At 37.4% G+C, this 16,095-nt stretch overlaps 1 protein-coding gene across 1 annotated transcript in view; it reads right to left on the reverse strand.

Annotated features, from left to right (window-relative positions):
* Positions 1-16,095, reverse strand: part of LOC122810354 (fatty acyl-CoA hydrolase precursor, medium chain-like) — a 336,843-nt gene that overhangs the window by 142,550 nt on the left and 178,198 nt on the right. Inside the window, exon 6 of the mRNA XM_044081933.1 lies at positions 9,750-9,854. Coding sequence (XP_043937868.1) covers positions 9,750-9,854 — 105 coding nt within the window. The remainder of the gene's footprint in view (positions 1-9,749; positions 9,855-16,095) is intronic.

Here is a 16,095-nt window from a genome sequence, read left to right on the forward strand (position 1 = left end):
TTCTTTTAAATGCCATCACACCACCCGGCATTAATGAACATATTTCCATCAAGCCGCTACTACAAGCGAAGATATAAGGAAATTCCACTTTTTAAAAATGTTGAATTTATTAATTCTTTTATGTTGAATGTATTTAATTTTTCATAATATAGTTTAGAATATATTCATTTTTAAATCTTATTATTCAAGTAGACATTTTTCCTTGTATACAAGATATGACATCAGTGTATCTGTATTGGATCATTAATTGTGCTGAATTGAGTGGTTGTGTAGGATATTTAAACCATCTGGTTATTTTATGTTATGTTTTGATGAAGTCTATGATTTTTAGATGAAAGCGCTTAACCTAATTATTCAACAGTTTAATAAATCATTGTTTTTTACAATGTGTTGTCTCCTTGAGCCTCACCAGTTTGTGGCATGCTCGTAGTAAAATTTGTTTGTACTGTTAGATTGCTGTCACTACGAGGTTCGTGCATGATTCTGTACTGAACTCAATATATTTTTAGAGGTGTGGTGAAAGGGCAGTTTATGAGAGCCAGTAGGCTCAGTACTAAAGATGATAAGTTTAATATAGAAATGGAGGGAATGGCAAAAGACTTTTTGGATAGAGGCTATAACATAGATATGGTTAATCGAACCAAGGATGTGGTTACTAAACTGAGAGAAGATGTCGCTAAAAGTTATTTGTCAGCGAACAGTGAGAGTAGCCCAAAGAAAAGGGTCTAGGAAGTTTAATAATGTCAACTACTTGATGGAATTTAACAAACACATTGGAGCTTTGCAACAAATAATTAAGAGGAATTGGGACTATTCTAACATCCAATCATGATTTAAGTGAGATAGTGGGGAATATACCTCGCTTCGTCTTTAAGAAAGGCAAGAACCTGAAGCAATACCTGCGCTATAAAGATCTAGACAGAAATGATATGATGAAGAGACCTATAAGGAAATCAGGCACTAAACCATGCTATAACTGCATACATTGTAGGGATATTAATACAGATTTTTACTTTATACATCCTATAAGTCAGTTTAAAGCTGAAGGTACTTGCATAACAGAAAATGTTTTTTATTTTGCGAACTGTGTAGCCTGCCGATATTTTTACATCGGAAAGACAAATAAGTTGAAGGAACGAATAAGTTCCCATTTATCAGACATTCGTAGAAATATTCTTACTAATGCTTTAGTGAAGCATGTGGATAGTGTAGGTTCTGCGCACAGGTTTCAGTTCAGAATTTTGCAAGTTCTATCTATATATAAGAATGGGGGTGATTTAATTAATAAAACCGAATTGGCTGAGTATAGATGGATTAGTTTTTTTATGAATGATCAAGCATCTGGTATGATTTAAGATTAGTAGATTGTGTATGAAAAGCATGTATAAATACTGATGTATATTCTATTATGTATGAGGTATTTATGATGGGGAACTTTAAACTAGTAATTGCCATTAGGGGTGGTTCTAAAAGACTGGCTGTGTTTTGTATATATAAAGGATGCACACTGTTAGCATTTACTAAACACTGAAGAAGAGTTTTAACTCGAAAGCTTTGTTCTACTGCTTTTTATCGGGTTTTTATTGCTTCATTATTTTATTAGTGTGCTTTTTGGAACAGTGGACTTCTGGTTGATTTTGTTCTACGTTTTTTTGGTTTACCCGAAGTCCTTCAACTGTTGAGAACCTCTTTTGTTGGATACTGTAGTCTGAATAAGTGTACTATTCTGAGCAAAGAGCAGAGTTTAGGAAGGTGGGGCAGCACTTTGTTCAGAGAATTTAAAGGAGTTCAAAACTTGTTCCAGGCACTAAATAATATACAAATTACTGCAGCACTAAATAATATACAAATTACTGCAGCACTAAATAATATACAAATTACTGCAGCACTAAATAATATACAAATTACTGCAGCACTAAATAATATACAAATTACTGCAGCACTAAATAATCTACAAATTACTGCAGCACTAAATAATCTACAAATTACTGCAGCACTAAATAATATACAAATTACTGCAGCACTAAATAATATACAAATTACTGCAGCACTAAATAATATACAAATTACTGCAGCACTAAATAATCTACAAATTACTGCAGCACTAAATAATATACAAATTACTGCAGCACTAAATAATATACAAATTACTGCAGCACTAAATAATATACAAATTACTGCAGCACTAAATAATATACAAATTACTGCAGCACTAAATATTATACAAATTACTGCAGCACTAAATAATATACAAATTACTGCAGCACTAAATAATATACAAATTACTGCAGCACTCAACTTTCCTCACTTGTTAGGAGGAAAACACTTTTCAGTACTTAAATTAATCAGCATCTTTCCAGGCATGTCTAAGGGTCAGCTCCCAGTATTTTCTCCTGTCCGCCTGATGAATCTGGGCATCGTGGGGCAATGTAGCAATTGTCTCATGTACACTGACAACACTCTCCTCCTACCACCGAACACTACAACCTGTGAGAGATGCACTTATATAGCCAAATTGGAAGCCAAGCTGTACTAGACAGTCAAGAGTAGAAGGTAAACACCTGCACCACACCACACTCAACACATAGTCCATCAAAACCTACACCACCTAATCCCAAACATAGTAACAAAAACCCACACCTACATTCGTGGAGGCTCTCAATAAAAATATGCCCAAACAGAGACCTCCAAAGCTGAGACGCAAGCAACCACCACTCCCAACACTACCCAAATGACACATAGACCACAAAATCAGTGTGCCATTCAACCTCAGCTCATAAGGCAAAACAACGTACCCAACACACTAGTCATAGGTGACTCTATAGTCAAACACACTGATGTCCCACTCACCAGGCTAAACAAGGAGAAGGTTACTGTCAGCTGCCTGTCGGGTGCCAGGATCTGCCACATAATGCAAGCACTCAGGTCACTCCACAACAAGTACAAATATGACTCTGTCATTGTCCATGTTGGTGTGAATGACCTGAGACGTACCTCCCTGGACTACATGAAAAGAGACATGGAGGAGCTCTTGGATCATGTAGCCCACGCAGGAATAACCCTAGCCCTGAGTAGCATCCTGCCTTCGCCCAGAATTATATCACAATACAAGGACAAAATGATTGACTTCAACAATTGGCTAAGCTTCTGGTGTCATTCTAAGGGGATCAAGTGTCTGTCTGCCTGGGATGACATGATCAAAAGACCACGATGCTTTGCCAGAGATGGCCTGCACCTGACGGCCCTGAGATTTCAGATACTGGCTAAGGCTCTTGCCACCCCTATAGTGCCTTTTTAGGCAAGGTTCAAATAAACTCACCACCATAGCAGGTATAAGCAAGCAAAATCTGAGGGTAATGCTACTCGATGCTAGAAGTCTAAACCTCAAAATTCACTCACTCGAGGCACTCCTTAAAATGGAGAACATCGACATCTGTGCAGTGACAGAGACCTGGTTCAAGGCTCCAGAGAGCACCCCTACATTACCAGGCTATAATTCATACCACACCTTTCGGCCACCTAACCTGGACTGAAACACTAAAGGAAGAGGCATGTCGATAGTCATTAAGGATATCCACACCTCCAGGCTAATTGCTCAACATAATGCATCCGAGATTATCCAAGTGCAACTAACTCTGGGCAAGACTGCAATCCAGGTTGTAGCTTGTTATAGATTCCCTACCATGCACCAGCATGCTGACTCCATGTTTCTTGATATACTGGGTAATATTAAAGAACAGCCCAATACCCTAATAATGGGCAATTTCAACTACCCCCACCATCAACTGGGAAAACTACTCAAGTACTAATTCATTTGCTCAATGCTTTCTGGAATTCATATATTCCAACACCCTGGATTAGTTTGTCCATACACCACTAGGGGCAGCAATATCCTAGACTTGGTCATTACCAGTATGGGCAACCAATGTTCCAAACCAGAGATCAACTCCTCGCTGGTCAGATCCGACCACAAGCTAATCACCCTAGACATCACCGACGAAAAGCTACAAGGTTTTTGGCTTAAATACATTTTATCGAGCATTTCCAAGCATTTTTCGCTTTATTTGGATTACCTTTTTGCTGGATTCGAGGTTTATTGTTCCGCAGGCTTCATTTCAGTAGCCTACTAAACACCAAAAATGTGATAAGAGACCTTGGGACACAGGTGGACAGTAGTCTCTCCTTTGATAATCACATCACCACAGTAGTCAGGAAATCCTTCTACATGGCACACCTCATCACAAAGGGGTTCACCTCCAGAAAAAAAGAGGTCATTGTTCCTCTCTACTCATCCCTCATCAGACCCATTATACAGTACAATGCCCCATTTGACATGTACCTCTCAAGACATCTACAACTAGAAAGGCCACAGAAATATCTCACTAAGAGGATTACCAGCCTCAAACAAACAGATGCATTACGCAGACCATCTAAAAAAAAACTCCAGCTCTACTCTGTCACTTATCGCCTACTCAGAGGCAACCTCTGCCTAACATACAAAGCCATATCAAACCCAGACCTGTTAGACATGCTACACTTAAAAAAAACACAATCCCTCTGAGCCACACGCTCCAGGCACCTAAACCTTGCCACCACAATAAACAGAATATGCTGGAGGGATAGATTCCTGTCCCAGAGACTTCCCATGCTCTGGAACAGACTACCCATTCATGTCAAGCAAAGCTCTTCATTAGCCCTCTTTAAGAAAAATCTTGACAACTGGATAGGAAATAGGAAATTCACACTGGGGATCACTTCTGTAGCTCTGCTAGACAGGGGCACAGGAAAACAACTTTCTTGAGTGTCAAAATTCAGGGAACTTTTCTGGCTAGGCTTATATAGGCCCCAGGGCTGATAGCCTAGTACCTACTTATGAACCTATGAGAAAGATAATGTACTGTCCACAGGAGAATGGTGCAGGTTCATGGAAAAGATACAGATTGATAATAGACTGGCTACACCCTAAATCTGTGAAATAACAGAGTGATGTGGGCCCACAGAATGGACTACCTGATTGGATGCTGGTTTGGGAATCCTGGAAGCATTCAATATAACATAGGACAAAGGGAGATGGATGGGGGGGTAAACTATTAAATTATCTTTCTGCCAAAAAATGTAGTTTAATGCAAGTAGCAATGTTACTGCTGGGCTTATGGCCCATTCACATTCATAAAGTTCAGCTCCAACTGTTTATTCCATATTCAACCACCATCAAGCTGGTACCTTGGCCATTCACCTTCAGATATCTGAATAACAGTCAACAAACTTTCTTTTCTATACATGTTCAACCCATCATCCCTAACAATTATTCAGTTATATAATTAATAAAAATCTTTTCTTCTTTCTTTCCATTTCCAATAAAAAACAACAATTTTTATATAATTTTAAAACTATATTAAATATTTACTTCTTGATTTAAGTCAACAGGAAATAATGTATTATAAGTTAAAATTAACTTAGTTTCCAATTCTAATAACTTACTTACATGGAAAGGTTTAGCTAATACTAAAAAGAAGAAATCAGAGTCCAAACTCCCATGTTCTTACATAAATTGCTTAGTTATAGGGCTTTTTAATTGTAATTCCGGGGGCTGTATACATAATAGGCTGCAATGTTCGATGCCTATGTGGTATGTGGGTCAAACTAAACGTAGGTCAAAACTCATATATTGGAGCATTTAGGGGATCTCAGAGACTGTAACATTAGCAGTCCTAAAGTTTGTTGATTGTTATCCTGATCCCTGAAGGCAAATGTCTGAGGTACCAGATTGCTGGTGGTTGAATACGGAATAAACAGTTGGAGCGGAACTTTTTACTTTTTTGTTTTCTTTGTTTTACTAGTAGTTTTTTTTTTGTTTGTTTATTATTCTAGTGGAGCCTGAGTTCTTTTCTCCGAATATGTTGCAAACCATGACTGTGCCTGTTAAATTGGGCTTTATGAATATTCTTAATGAAAGAGAGAGAAAACTTGCCTTAAATGATCCATGGCAGACAACATGAAAGAGTGACCCTGAGAGAAGGTTTGATAATCTTGAAAGACTAATGGGTAAAGAAATTGCTTTGTTTTATGATACATGCTTGCTGGAAAAGTATGTAAGCCTTAATATAACTCCGAGGAGCTTATGAGTGGCTCGCCTTTCAGATATGCGTTTCCCTGACGATGAGACTGACGTGCTTGAGGAATGGAAGCAAGTATCTCTGCAAAGTATGACCGGTTGGCTTCATGTGCTGATAAAAAGAAATTTAAGGGCGAATGAAAAATTAAAAGCAGAGATTATTCAACTTCAAAATCAACTGATGACAGAGCAGTTGGACTCTATCAGGAGAAGATGGCAAGTGTTACTACAAAAACTGAGAAAGCTGAAGCTGAGATTGTGCAGCAGAATAAAAAGAAGTTATTGAGGGACCTTAAAGACTTTGTGGCAGGGCTCATTTTTTAATGGCAACGTAAACCGCAGAGTGGAAGGTCGAAGTTGAGGGGTGGTAGCCAGTCCAAGCATAACTCATCAGTCTCTTCAGGAGAATTAAGCTCCAGAAAGAATGCTTCTTTTGAAAATATTCCTTCTGAAGGGGAAGGAGCTGAAAATGAGATATCAGAACCCATGAGTGCTTGTCCCTTTCAACCTAATAACTGAGGAAGAAACCGTTATAAATAACAGTGACTATTCAAAACGTTTTGGTTTGGACTTTCTGAATGAGGACATTACATCTAGTGAGTATTTGGATAATTTATGTATTACAAATTTGACTCACTTAGAACCTAGCCCTGAAATGAAATTGATGCTACTTAAGGGTAATAAATGTGTTCCTACCTGTAATCCATTGCAGATTTACTGATGGAAGTTAAAGATTTTGTAGGAAGTTGCAGTTAAAAGTGTTTTTTGAAAGGAAAAAGACTCAAACAAATGTTTCTGATATTGTCCTTGAATATGAAGATGACTCTTTGCTAAATGTATCTGTTTATGAAATAGATTTTGACTATGACTGTTATGAATGTGAGTATGAGTGTCGTCAGACTATGTACAAAAGGGAGGAGTTTAACACAGAATATGGCAAGCTTGAATTACCCTTTTTTTTGCCAATAAGAGTAAGGTTTCTCCCCCTTCGAATATTCCATCTATTAATTTATTTGAAAAAGTGATAAGTAAGGAAATTGTACAGGAATTTCGGATGCTTTTTTACTCTAACAAAAGTTATAATTTAACAAAAAAAATGGTTAGCCCTGCAGTATTTGAAAAAAGTAAAGAATGATTTTGTGTTTAAACCTGCTGATAAAGATAGAAATTGGATAATTTTGGACAACGAAAAGTATTTAAAGATGGTCTATGCTTTGTTGAATGTTCTTCTTGAATATAAAAGATTGTGCAGGAACCCTGTAGATGACTTTAATGCAGAGTTATATGAAATTCTTGAGAAGGGTAAAAGATTGGGTTTTTTGGAAAAAGGTGATATTAATAGGCTTCCAGTTAAGAAGCCTATTATTCCAATTATGTATGCAGTTACTAAGATTCAGAAAAACCTACAAAATCCTCATGGAAGACCTACTATTTCGGGTGTAGGGTCTTATTTACAAAATCTGGGTAGGTTTTTGGATTTTCATTTAAAGAAGTTTTCAAATAAGGTACCAGCCAATATTGAATCAGATTAAACACTTAATTTGGTCACAAGATTACTATTGGGTAACCATTGATGTAAGCTCATTGTACACCAACATAGGTGAGATCTTGAAGCTGTGAGCAAGGTGATGGGGAGGGGCCTTGTATTTCCTGTTTGTTATATTTATTAGAGTTTTGTTTTACCCACAACTACTTTTGCTTCGAAAATTAGATTTTTTGCAGCTAAAAGGTACAGCAGTGGGGGCATCATTGCCCCAATGTATACAATCCTATATATGGGTGAATTTGAAAAACAATTTATATATCAAATGGAATTCTATGTGAAAAATGTGGTGTTCTATAAGAGATACAAAGATGATTTGATTATGATATGTAAAGGGGACATGAAAGAATTTTTGGAATTTTTTTGAGGCCTTGAATAATAATTTTCATGCTCTGAAATTTTTGTACGAGTTAAATAGGAGCAGTATAAATTTTCTTGATGTTACCCTGTTTGTGAAGGGGACAGTTGTAAAATATAAAACATTTAGGAAGCATACAACTGTTAATAATACCTTGCAAGCTACCAGTATGCACCCCAAACATCTACTACATTCTTTGCCTTATAGGGAGTTTAAAAGGACATCTGACAATACCTGTGATGTAAGGTTGAAAATGGTGGAGTTAAGCAAAGTGGAAAACAGGTTGAAGTTTAGGGGTTATACTAAAGAACAGGTTGACAAAGCATAAATATGTGTTTTTGGGAGTATGAAAACGAAAACATATAACATAACATAAACATATAATAAAGGGAAATCTAGAGTAAGACAGAATAGGCAGGTTGATAGCAATGAAAAAGAAAACATTTTTTGTGACTAGATTTTCGCCATTTTCTGATTACTTGGAAAGAATTGTGAAAAGATTATGGTACATTGTAAGTGAAGATCATGTTATTGGAAGCTTGTTCCCCTTGCACATTACCTTTACTTATAACAGGAGCAGTAATTTGAAGGAAATATTAAATTATGTGTATGAACCTAAATGTATTTTAAAACAACAGGTTGATATGTTTTCCTGTAGACATTGTAGTGTGTGCCCTAAGGAAAGGAATATATCTGGGACAAAAATTAATGGAAGAAAATATACTGCAAAGAGTTTTTTTAATTGTAATTCGGGGGGGGAGTATACATAATAGGCTGCAATTGTTCAAAGCCTATGTGGTATGTGGGTCAAACTAAATGTATGGTCAAAACTCATATATTGAAGCATTTAAGCAATATCAGAAATTGTAACAGCAACAGTCCTATAGCTGAGCACTTTATGGAAGCACATGCGGGTTTGGACTCTGATTTCATCTTTTCAGTATTAGCTAACCTTTCCTCCCTAGGGGTGATGATTATGTAAGTAAGTTATTAGAATTGGAAACTAAGTTAATTTTAAATTATAATACACTATATCCTGTTGGGTTAAATCAAGAAGTAAATGTTTAATATATTTAAAATAAAAATGTATAGCAATTGTTGTGTTTTATTGGAAATGGAAAGAAAGCAGAAAAGATTTTAATTAATTGTATAATTGAATAATTGGTAGGGATTATAGGTTGTACATGTATATAAAGGAAAGTTTGTTGACTGTCATTCCGATCCATGAAGGCGAATTGCTGAGGTACCAGATCGATGGTGGTTGAATATGGAATAAACAGTTGGAGTTGAACTTTGTGCTGTTTTGTTTTCTTTGTTATTACTAGTAATTTTTTGTTTGCCATTCAAGTTCATTATTGCAATGTTTCATTACACTTACATTTGTTCAGCTTGTATCCTATCCCTGCGAATATATATATGAAAATAAAAGAGAAAAAATACAATACTGAAATTATCATATTTATTGTTTGATGTTAATGCAGCTTCTTTAGATATGGGATCTGCAAAAGCTGGTATATCAGAAGTTGAAGAACAGTGGGACCAATGGCGTACATTGCTAAGAAGATTAATTGTTGACAGCTAGCTGACTTGTCTGATGGCAGGTTTTTCTTAATGTCTTACTTGCAAAATTTACATTTAATACTGAAAGAAGGTGGAAAAAATGCAGTTGCAAAGATGCTTTTATGACTGGGAAACATAATATTTCCACTGATATTAACAGAACAACTATTTACCTTTGCAATTGACTGTGGATAGGCAGTGAACAATCCAGGAAGAATTGCTGTTCCACTTTCAGAAATTGCCTTGTGAAAAAGGCCCTTAGACAAAGGAGACAGAATCTGTGCAAAAAAGAAAAAATCCATATATCATGCATTTTTCATTTGCAGTTTTGGCTAGGTCTGTGAGTTGCTGTCATACAAAACAGATGATCAGATGACATATTTTAAATAACCTATTAAACATTCCACTTTAGACATTAATGGATATTTTAAAATTTACAGATAACAGTTACTTTTTTTTCCAGAAAATTAAACTACCCACATTTTGTTAGGCAAAAGAAGTTCTGGCTCCTTCTCTGAAAAAGGTTAGCTCCCTCACTTGCATGTGCGCGCGCACACACACACACACACACACACACACACACACACACACACACACACACACATGCAAGATTCATGCTGTTACAGACGATGTTCGTTATTCCTCTCATGCCATTCAACCCTTCAAAACCCCCATTCAGAGTTGGGTATTTTACTTCCACAAGACACACTTAACATCAAAAAGCATCATTTTCTTGGAAGACAGGGATTCTTTTAAGCCCTGTTATGGCTCAACACATAACAGCAGTAATGGGCTGCTCAAACCATTGTGTGGTTGCTTATAGGTTCATAGGTGCATACTAGGCTATTGATCTGCAAGAATCTTAAGAAGCCTAGCCCTGCATTCCCATTGTCATTATTATCCCTTATATTTTGCAATATGAATCTCCAAAGATGGGCCTCACAAGTATATGTTGGGTATTCACATGTTTCCAATATCCATGAGAGCCATTGGTGCCAAACCAGGGGTGAAACTGCAGTTATCCATCCTTTCATCTAAATTACATTTAAACAGAGTAAGAGAAGTATGCTTCTTTATATGGAGGGAAGCCAGTTCCACAGAAGTGGAAGACAGGGGTTGGGAGGTTGGCCTAACGGTTAAGGTGTTTGCTTTACAAACACAAAGTGCAGGGTTTGAGTCTCACAAGGGATAATTGGCTAGGTTTGAAAAGGCTCACAAAGTCAGTTAGCCTAGTACTAATCTATGAACCTATGAACATACTTATCCCTCCAGCATATTCTGTTAACCTTGCAAAAAAGACCCCTTGAGCAGATGTTTCTGACACTACTGGACTTCCATCTGTGTATTAGGTTTGCTAGATCAGAGTCTAAACATGGCAGAGGTTGCCTTTCAGTAGGCTGTATGATACCAAGAAGAGAGATAAAGGTTTGAGATGGTCTGCATAGTTTTTATGATTTCGACCCTTGCTTTTTTTTAGTGAAGAAACAGGTTTACTATCAAAATGTGGAAAATCAAAAAATTTTCCACCTTTTAATTGAATCTGTTTTCCAAATTTGCTAATTCAAAATTAGTAAAATGTCAGAAATGATAACCACAAAATCGACATTCGAACAATGAAAGTTCCAAAGTCAAAATCCTATGTTACCAGTAACGTACCACGCCCCCTGCATATTATAAATTCCAACTCTGAGATCGCACTACAATGAAGAAAAGTGTAAATTTCCCGATCCCAACTGTAGTGCAATCTGTTATCAGAATGTCTAGTGCACATTAGCAAATGTACACTATCACTCGCTAATGTGCATTCAAACATTTTTCAGAAATGCATTACGGAAACTGGAAAAAATGCATTCGATCATCCCAGTTTCATGTAAGTGCCATTCCACATTTTGATAGTAAGCTGAAGAAATATTGTGGTCATTCCAGCTGCAAACAGTGTTTAGACAAATGCAAACTGAAAGGGGCATTATACTCACTGGCTGGTCTAATTAGTGCTGAGTACAGAGGTACGATTAAGTTCCTGAATCTAGACATCATACCCTTCAGTATAAGCTGTGCAATGAAAAAGGACTTCCTTACCAAAGTACATATGTGGGGATCAAAGGTTCCTGGATCTAGACATCATACCCTTCAGTATAAGCTGTGCAATGAAAAAGGACTTCCTTACCAAAGTACATATGTGGGGATCAAAGGTTCCTGGATCTAGACATCATACCCTTCAGTATAAGCTGTGCAATGAAAAAGGACTTCCTTACCAAAGTACATATGTGAGGATCAAAGGTTCCTGGATCTAGACATCATACCCTTCAGTATAAGCTGTGCAATGAAAAAGGACTTCCTTACCAAAGTACATATGTGGGGATCAAAGGTTCCTGGATCTAGACATCATACCCTACAGTATAAGCTGTGCAATGAAAAAGGACTTCCTTGCCAAAGTACATATGTGGGGATCAAAGGACCGTTCATAGTCAACATGGGTTCCCAAATCTCCAACTACAGGATCAGGTTTCAAGGGGGGTACTGTCAGTGTGGTAGTCACAAAAGGAGTCATGCTTGCCAAAGGATATCATTATACATTCCTTGGCATTTGGTTTCAGTGCATGGTTTTGGTACTAAGAAATGCTTGCCAAAGGATATTATTATACATTTCTTGGCATTTGGTTTCAGTGCATGGTTTTGGTACTAAGACATGCTTGCTAAAGGATATTATTATACATTTCTTGGCATTCGGCTTCAGTGCATGGTTTTGGTACTAAGACATGCTTGTCAAAGGATATTATTATACATTTCTTGGCATTTGGTTTCAGTTCATGGTTTTGGTACTAAGACCTGCTTGCCAAAGTATATTATTATACATTTCTTGGCATTTGGTTTCAGTGCATGGTTTTGGTTCTAAGACATGCTTGCCAAAGGATATTATTATACATTTCTTGGCATTTGGTTTCAGTGCATGGTTTTGGTACTAAGACATGCTTGCCAAAGGATATCATTATACATTCCTTGGCATTTGGTTTCAGTGCATGGTTTTGGTACTAAGACATGCTTGCCAAAGGATATCATTATACATTTCTTGGCATTCGGTTTCAGTGCATGGTTTTGGTACTAAGAAATGCTTGCCAAAGGATATTATTATACATTTCTTGGCATTCGGCTTCAGTGCATGGTTTTGGTACTAAGACATGCTTGTCAAAGGATATTATTATACATTTCTTGGCATTTGGTTTCAGTTCATGGTTTTGGTACTAAGACCTGCTTGCCAAAGTATATTATTATACATTTCTTGGCATTTGGTTTCAGTGCATGGTTTTGGTTCTAAGACATGCTTGCCAAAGGATATTATTATACATTTCTTGGCATTTGGTTTCAGTGCATGGTTTTGGTACTAAGACATGCTTGCCAAAGGATATCATTATACATTCCTTGGCATTTGGTTTCAGTGCATGGTTTTGGTACTAAGACATGCTTGCCAAAGGATATCATTATACATTTCTTGGCATTCGGTTTCAGTGCATGGTTTTGGTACTAAGACATGCTTGCTAAAGGATATTATTATACATTTCTTGGCATTTGGTTTCAGTGCATGGTTTTGGTACTAAGACATGCTTGCCAAAGGATATCATTATACATTCCTTGGCATTTGGTTTCAGTGCATGGTTTTGGTTCTAAGACATGTTTGCCAAAGGATATCATTATACATTTCTTGGCATTCGGTTTCAGTGCATGGTTTTGGTACTAAGACATGCTTGCTAAAGGATATTGTTATACATTTCTTGGCATTTGGTTTCAGTGCATGGTTTTGGTACTAAGACATGCTTGCTAAAGGATATTGTTATACATTTCTTGGCATTTGGTTTCAGTGCATGGTTTTGGTACTAAGACATGCTTGCCAAAGGATATTATTATACATTTCTTGGCATTTGGTTTCAGTGCATGGTTTTGGTACTAAGAAATGATGATCTTTGGGAAGTATAGGATGGCAACGAAGATGCAGTCATTTGCAAATTTAATCAACCACAATCACTCAGCATTAACTTTGACTTCTGAGAAGTAAACACCAAAGAGAAGTGGCCCAAGCACTTAAAACCTGGGGCACGCCTCTAGTGACAAGTTTTTTGGAAGAGATAGGGCCGCCCACCCTTGATTTCTGTGTTCTACTTGTGAGATAAACCTCAATCCAAAGAGTTACAGAGGGGTTAACATTTAGGTGGGAATGTTTATCTATGGTGCCGGAGTGTGGGATGGTGCTGAACAAGTTTGCAAGGTCCAAATAGACAATCTGCACAGATTTCGCCTAGTCAGCTGCCTCAGTGACTTTTCTTAAGAGCTCAATCAGGTTAAGTAGGCAGGACCTGCCCTTGATTGATCCAAACTTGGTGGGGGCAGGAATTTATGGGTCACCAATATCCCTGTTAGTTCCTTAATGACCCTTTCTATAGCTTTACAGACATGGCTGGCCAGGCTTATGGCTCTGTAATTAGCCAGGTCTGTTGCAGCCCTACCTTTGTATAAGGGAAAAATTGTCCACCATTCATCTGGCACAAAGCATCTTTAGAGGATCATTCATTTTTACATCTAGCCAGTAGGCAGTCTGGTATATTATCTTGCTCCATAGATGTAGTGTTGTTGGCCTTAGAAGTGCAGTAAGAACTTGTTCTTAGGAGATATGAGTATGGGGATTAGATGTGGGTATTTGATCTGAGAATGTTGGAGCTGAATTTGCCCATTAGTGGATTGGCTATGTCCTCTGTGACTGAGTATGTGACATGATTTGCTATTAGCTCTGCACAGTGCTGGGCATTGTTTCTGAGGTTTATAACATTTAAAGAAGGCTAAATGGTTATCGTTCACCTGGCTGGCTGTTTGCACCTCAGATCTGGTGCTGGTTGATTTAGTCAAAATTCAGAGTTCCTTGTTTAGTTTTGCAAGAGCATTTTGGCTTCTTTACAGTTATATTTATTTTTGCATGCAATACTTTTTTTTCTTTTATTACAGAGCCTGTTTGTAGTAAGGTTCCACCACAGGGGGTTGTTTTTGAATTTTGTATTGTATTTATTTCTGAGTGGAACAGATGCAGCTATAAAGCAATCTACATATTTTTATTTATTTATTTAACATTCATTCAACTGGACAACAGTGTCCATTTTCAGTGGAGGCCCGCGGAGAAAAGCTCCAGCAAAGTACATTTTTATTAATACATGTCTAGTACAACAAAGAAAACGTTTACTATACAGCTTATATGTATCTACTTACATGCTAGCAGAGATCAGTAAAGCAATTTATATACACAGGAGATTAAGCAACAGAAATATATACATGAGAGATGAGATTAATACTAATACAGTACAGCATGTCTTAGATTTTTCTTTAGCCTCTGCAGTACATTTAGTATGTCATCTGACAGAATACAGTTTACAACTTCGAGGAAGACAATGCGATATTGGTAAGGGAGAAGGAGGTTACAGGAGTTATAGACTGGATAGAAGTATAGTTAGAGGATATATCCGAGTGAGGGAAAGTTATCCAGGGTTACTACATGAGCAGAGCCAGGTAGATGTTGGGTGATCTTTTAGTAGTTTCTTAAACTTGGTGGTGCTGGAGGTGGATTAAATATCCAGGGGTAGGGAGTTCCAGACATTGGCGATGCTGTTTGAGTATAGCAAGTCACCAGCATTACTGTTACTGTTAGTGATGTTTACTAGCTTTTTGTTACTGGAGCGCAGAATCCAGTTATTGTAATAGGGAGTAAGTAGGCCTTTGAGAGCGGGTGTTTTTTCAGGCTGGTTGAGTATTTGGTGGGCCATGGAGAGCTAGTTAAAAATCAGTAGGTTGGGGAATTCTAGTTATGACAGTTCTTTGAGAGTGTGACAGTGCTGGGATCTGTAGCTGGCATCTGTAGCAAACTTTGCTGTTTTATTATAGCAGCTATCTAGTTTGTTTAAGTAAGTTTTCTTGAGGCTATTAAGGATGGAAGATGCATATAGTAGTTTGGAGAGAAGGTGGGTTCTGGCAGTGGAGATTTTAGACTTGTCTGTGAGGAAAAGTTTGTTCCTGTACAGGTTACCCATTGGTTTTTTTATGGACTTTTTTGATTGTTTGATTTATGTAGAGATCAAAGTTCATGTTTTGGTGTATTACTACCCTCAGGAGTTTGGTGTGGGAGACTGGGGTAATGATGGTATTGTTTGCTTATGTGATTTTGAATAGTGAAGAGGGATCTGGATATCTTGTATGGTGAAACAGGAGGATTATTGTTGGGACTGAGTATTAACTGGACAATAGTTAGCCAGGTTTCTACTTTAAAGAAAGCTTGCTGTGTTATTTCCTGAAAATGGTGGAGCATTGGGGTTGCACAAATTAAGGTAGAGTCACCTGCGTATTGCATTAACATGGCTTCATTAGTGGCAGTATTTAGGCTATTAGTGAATAATGTGAAGAGAAAAGGATCAAGAATGGATCCTTGTGGGACCCTAACATGACTGACAGCAGTGGGGAGAGGGCGTTACCCCATTTGACTGCTTG

Source organism: Protopterus annectens, chromosome 8.part1 (assembly GCF_019279795.1).
Source record: "Protopterus annectens isolate FY-2018-M chromosome 8.part1, PAN1.0, whole genome shotgun sequence".
Lineage (NCBI taxonomy): Eukaryota > Metazoa > Chordata > Ceratodontiformes > Protopteridae > Protopterus > Protopterus annectens.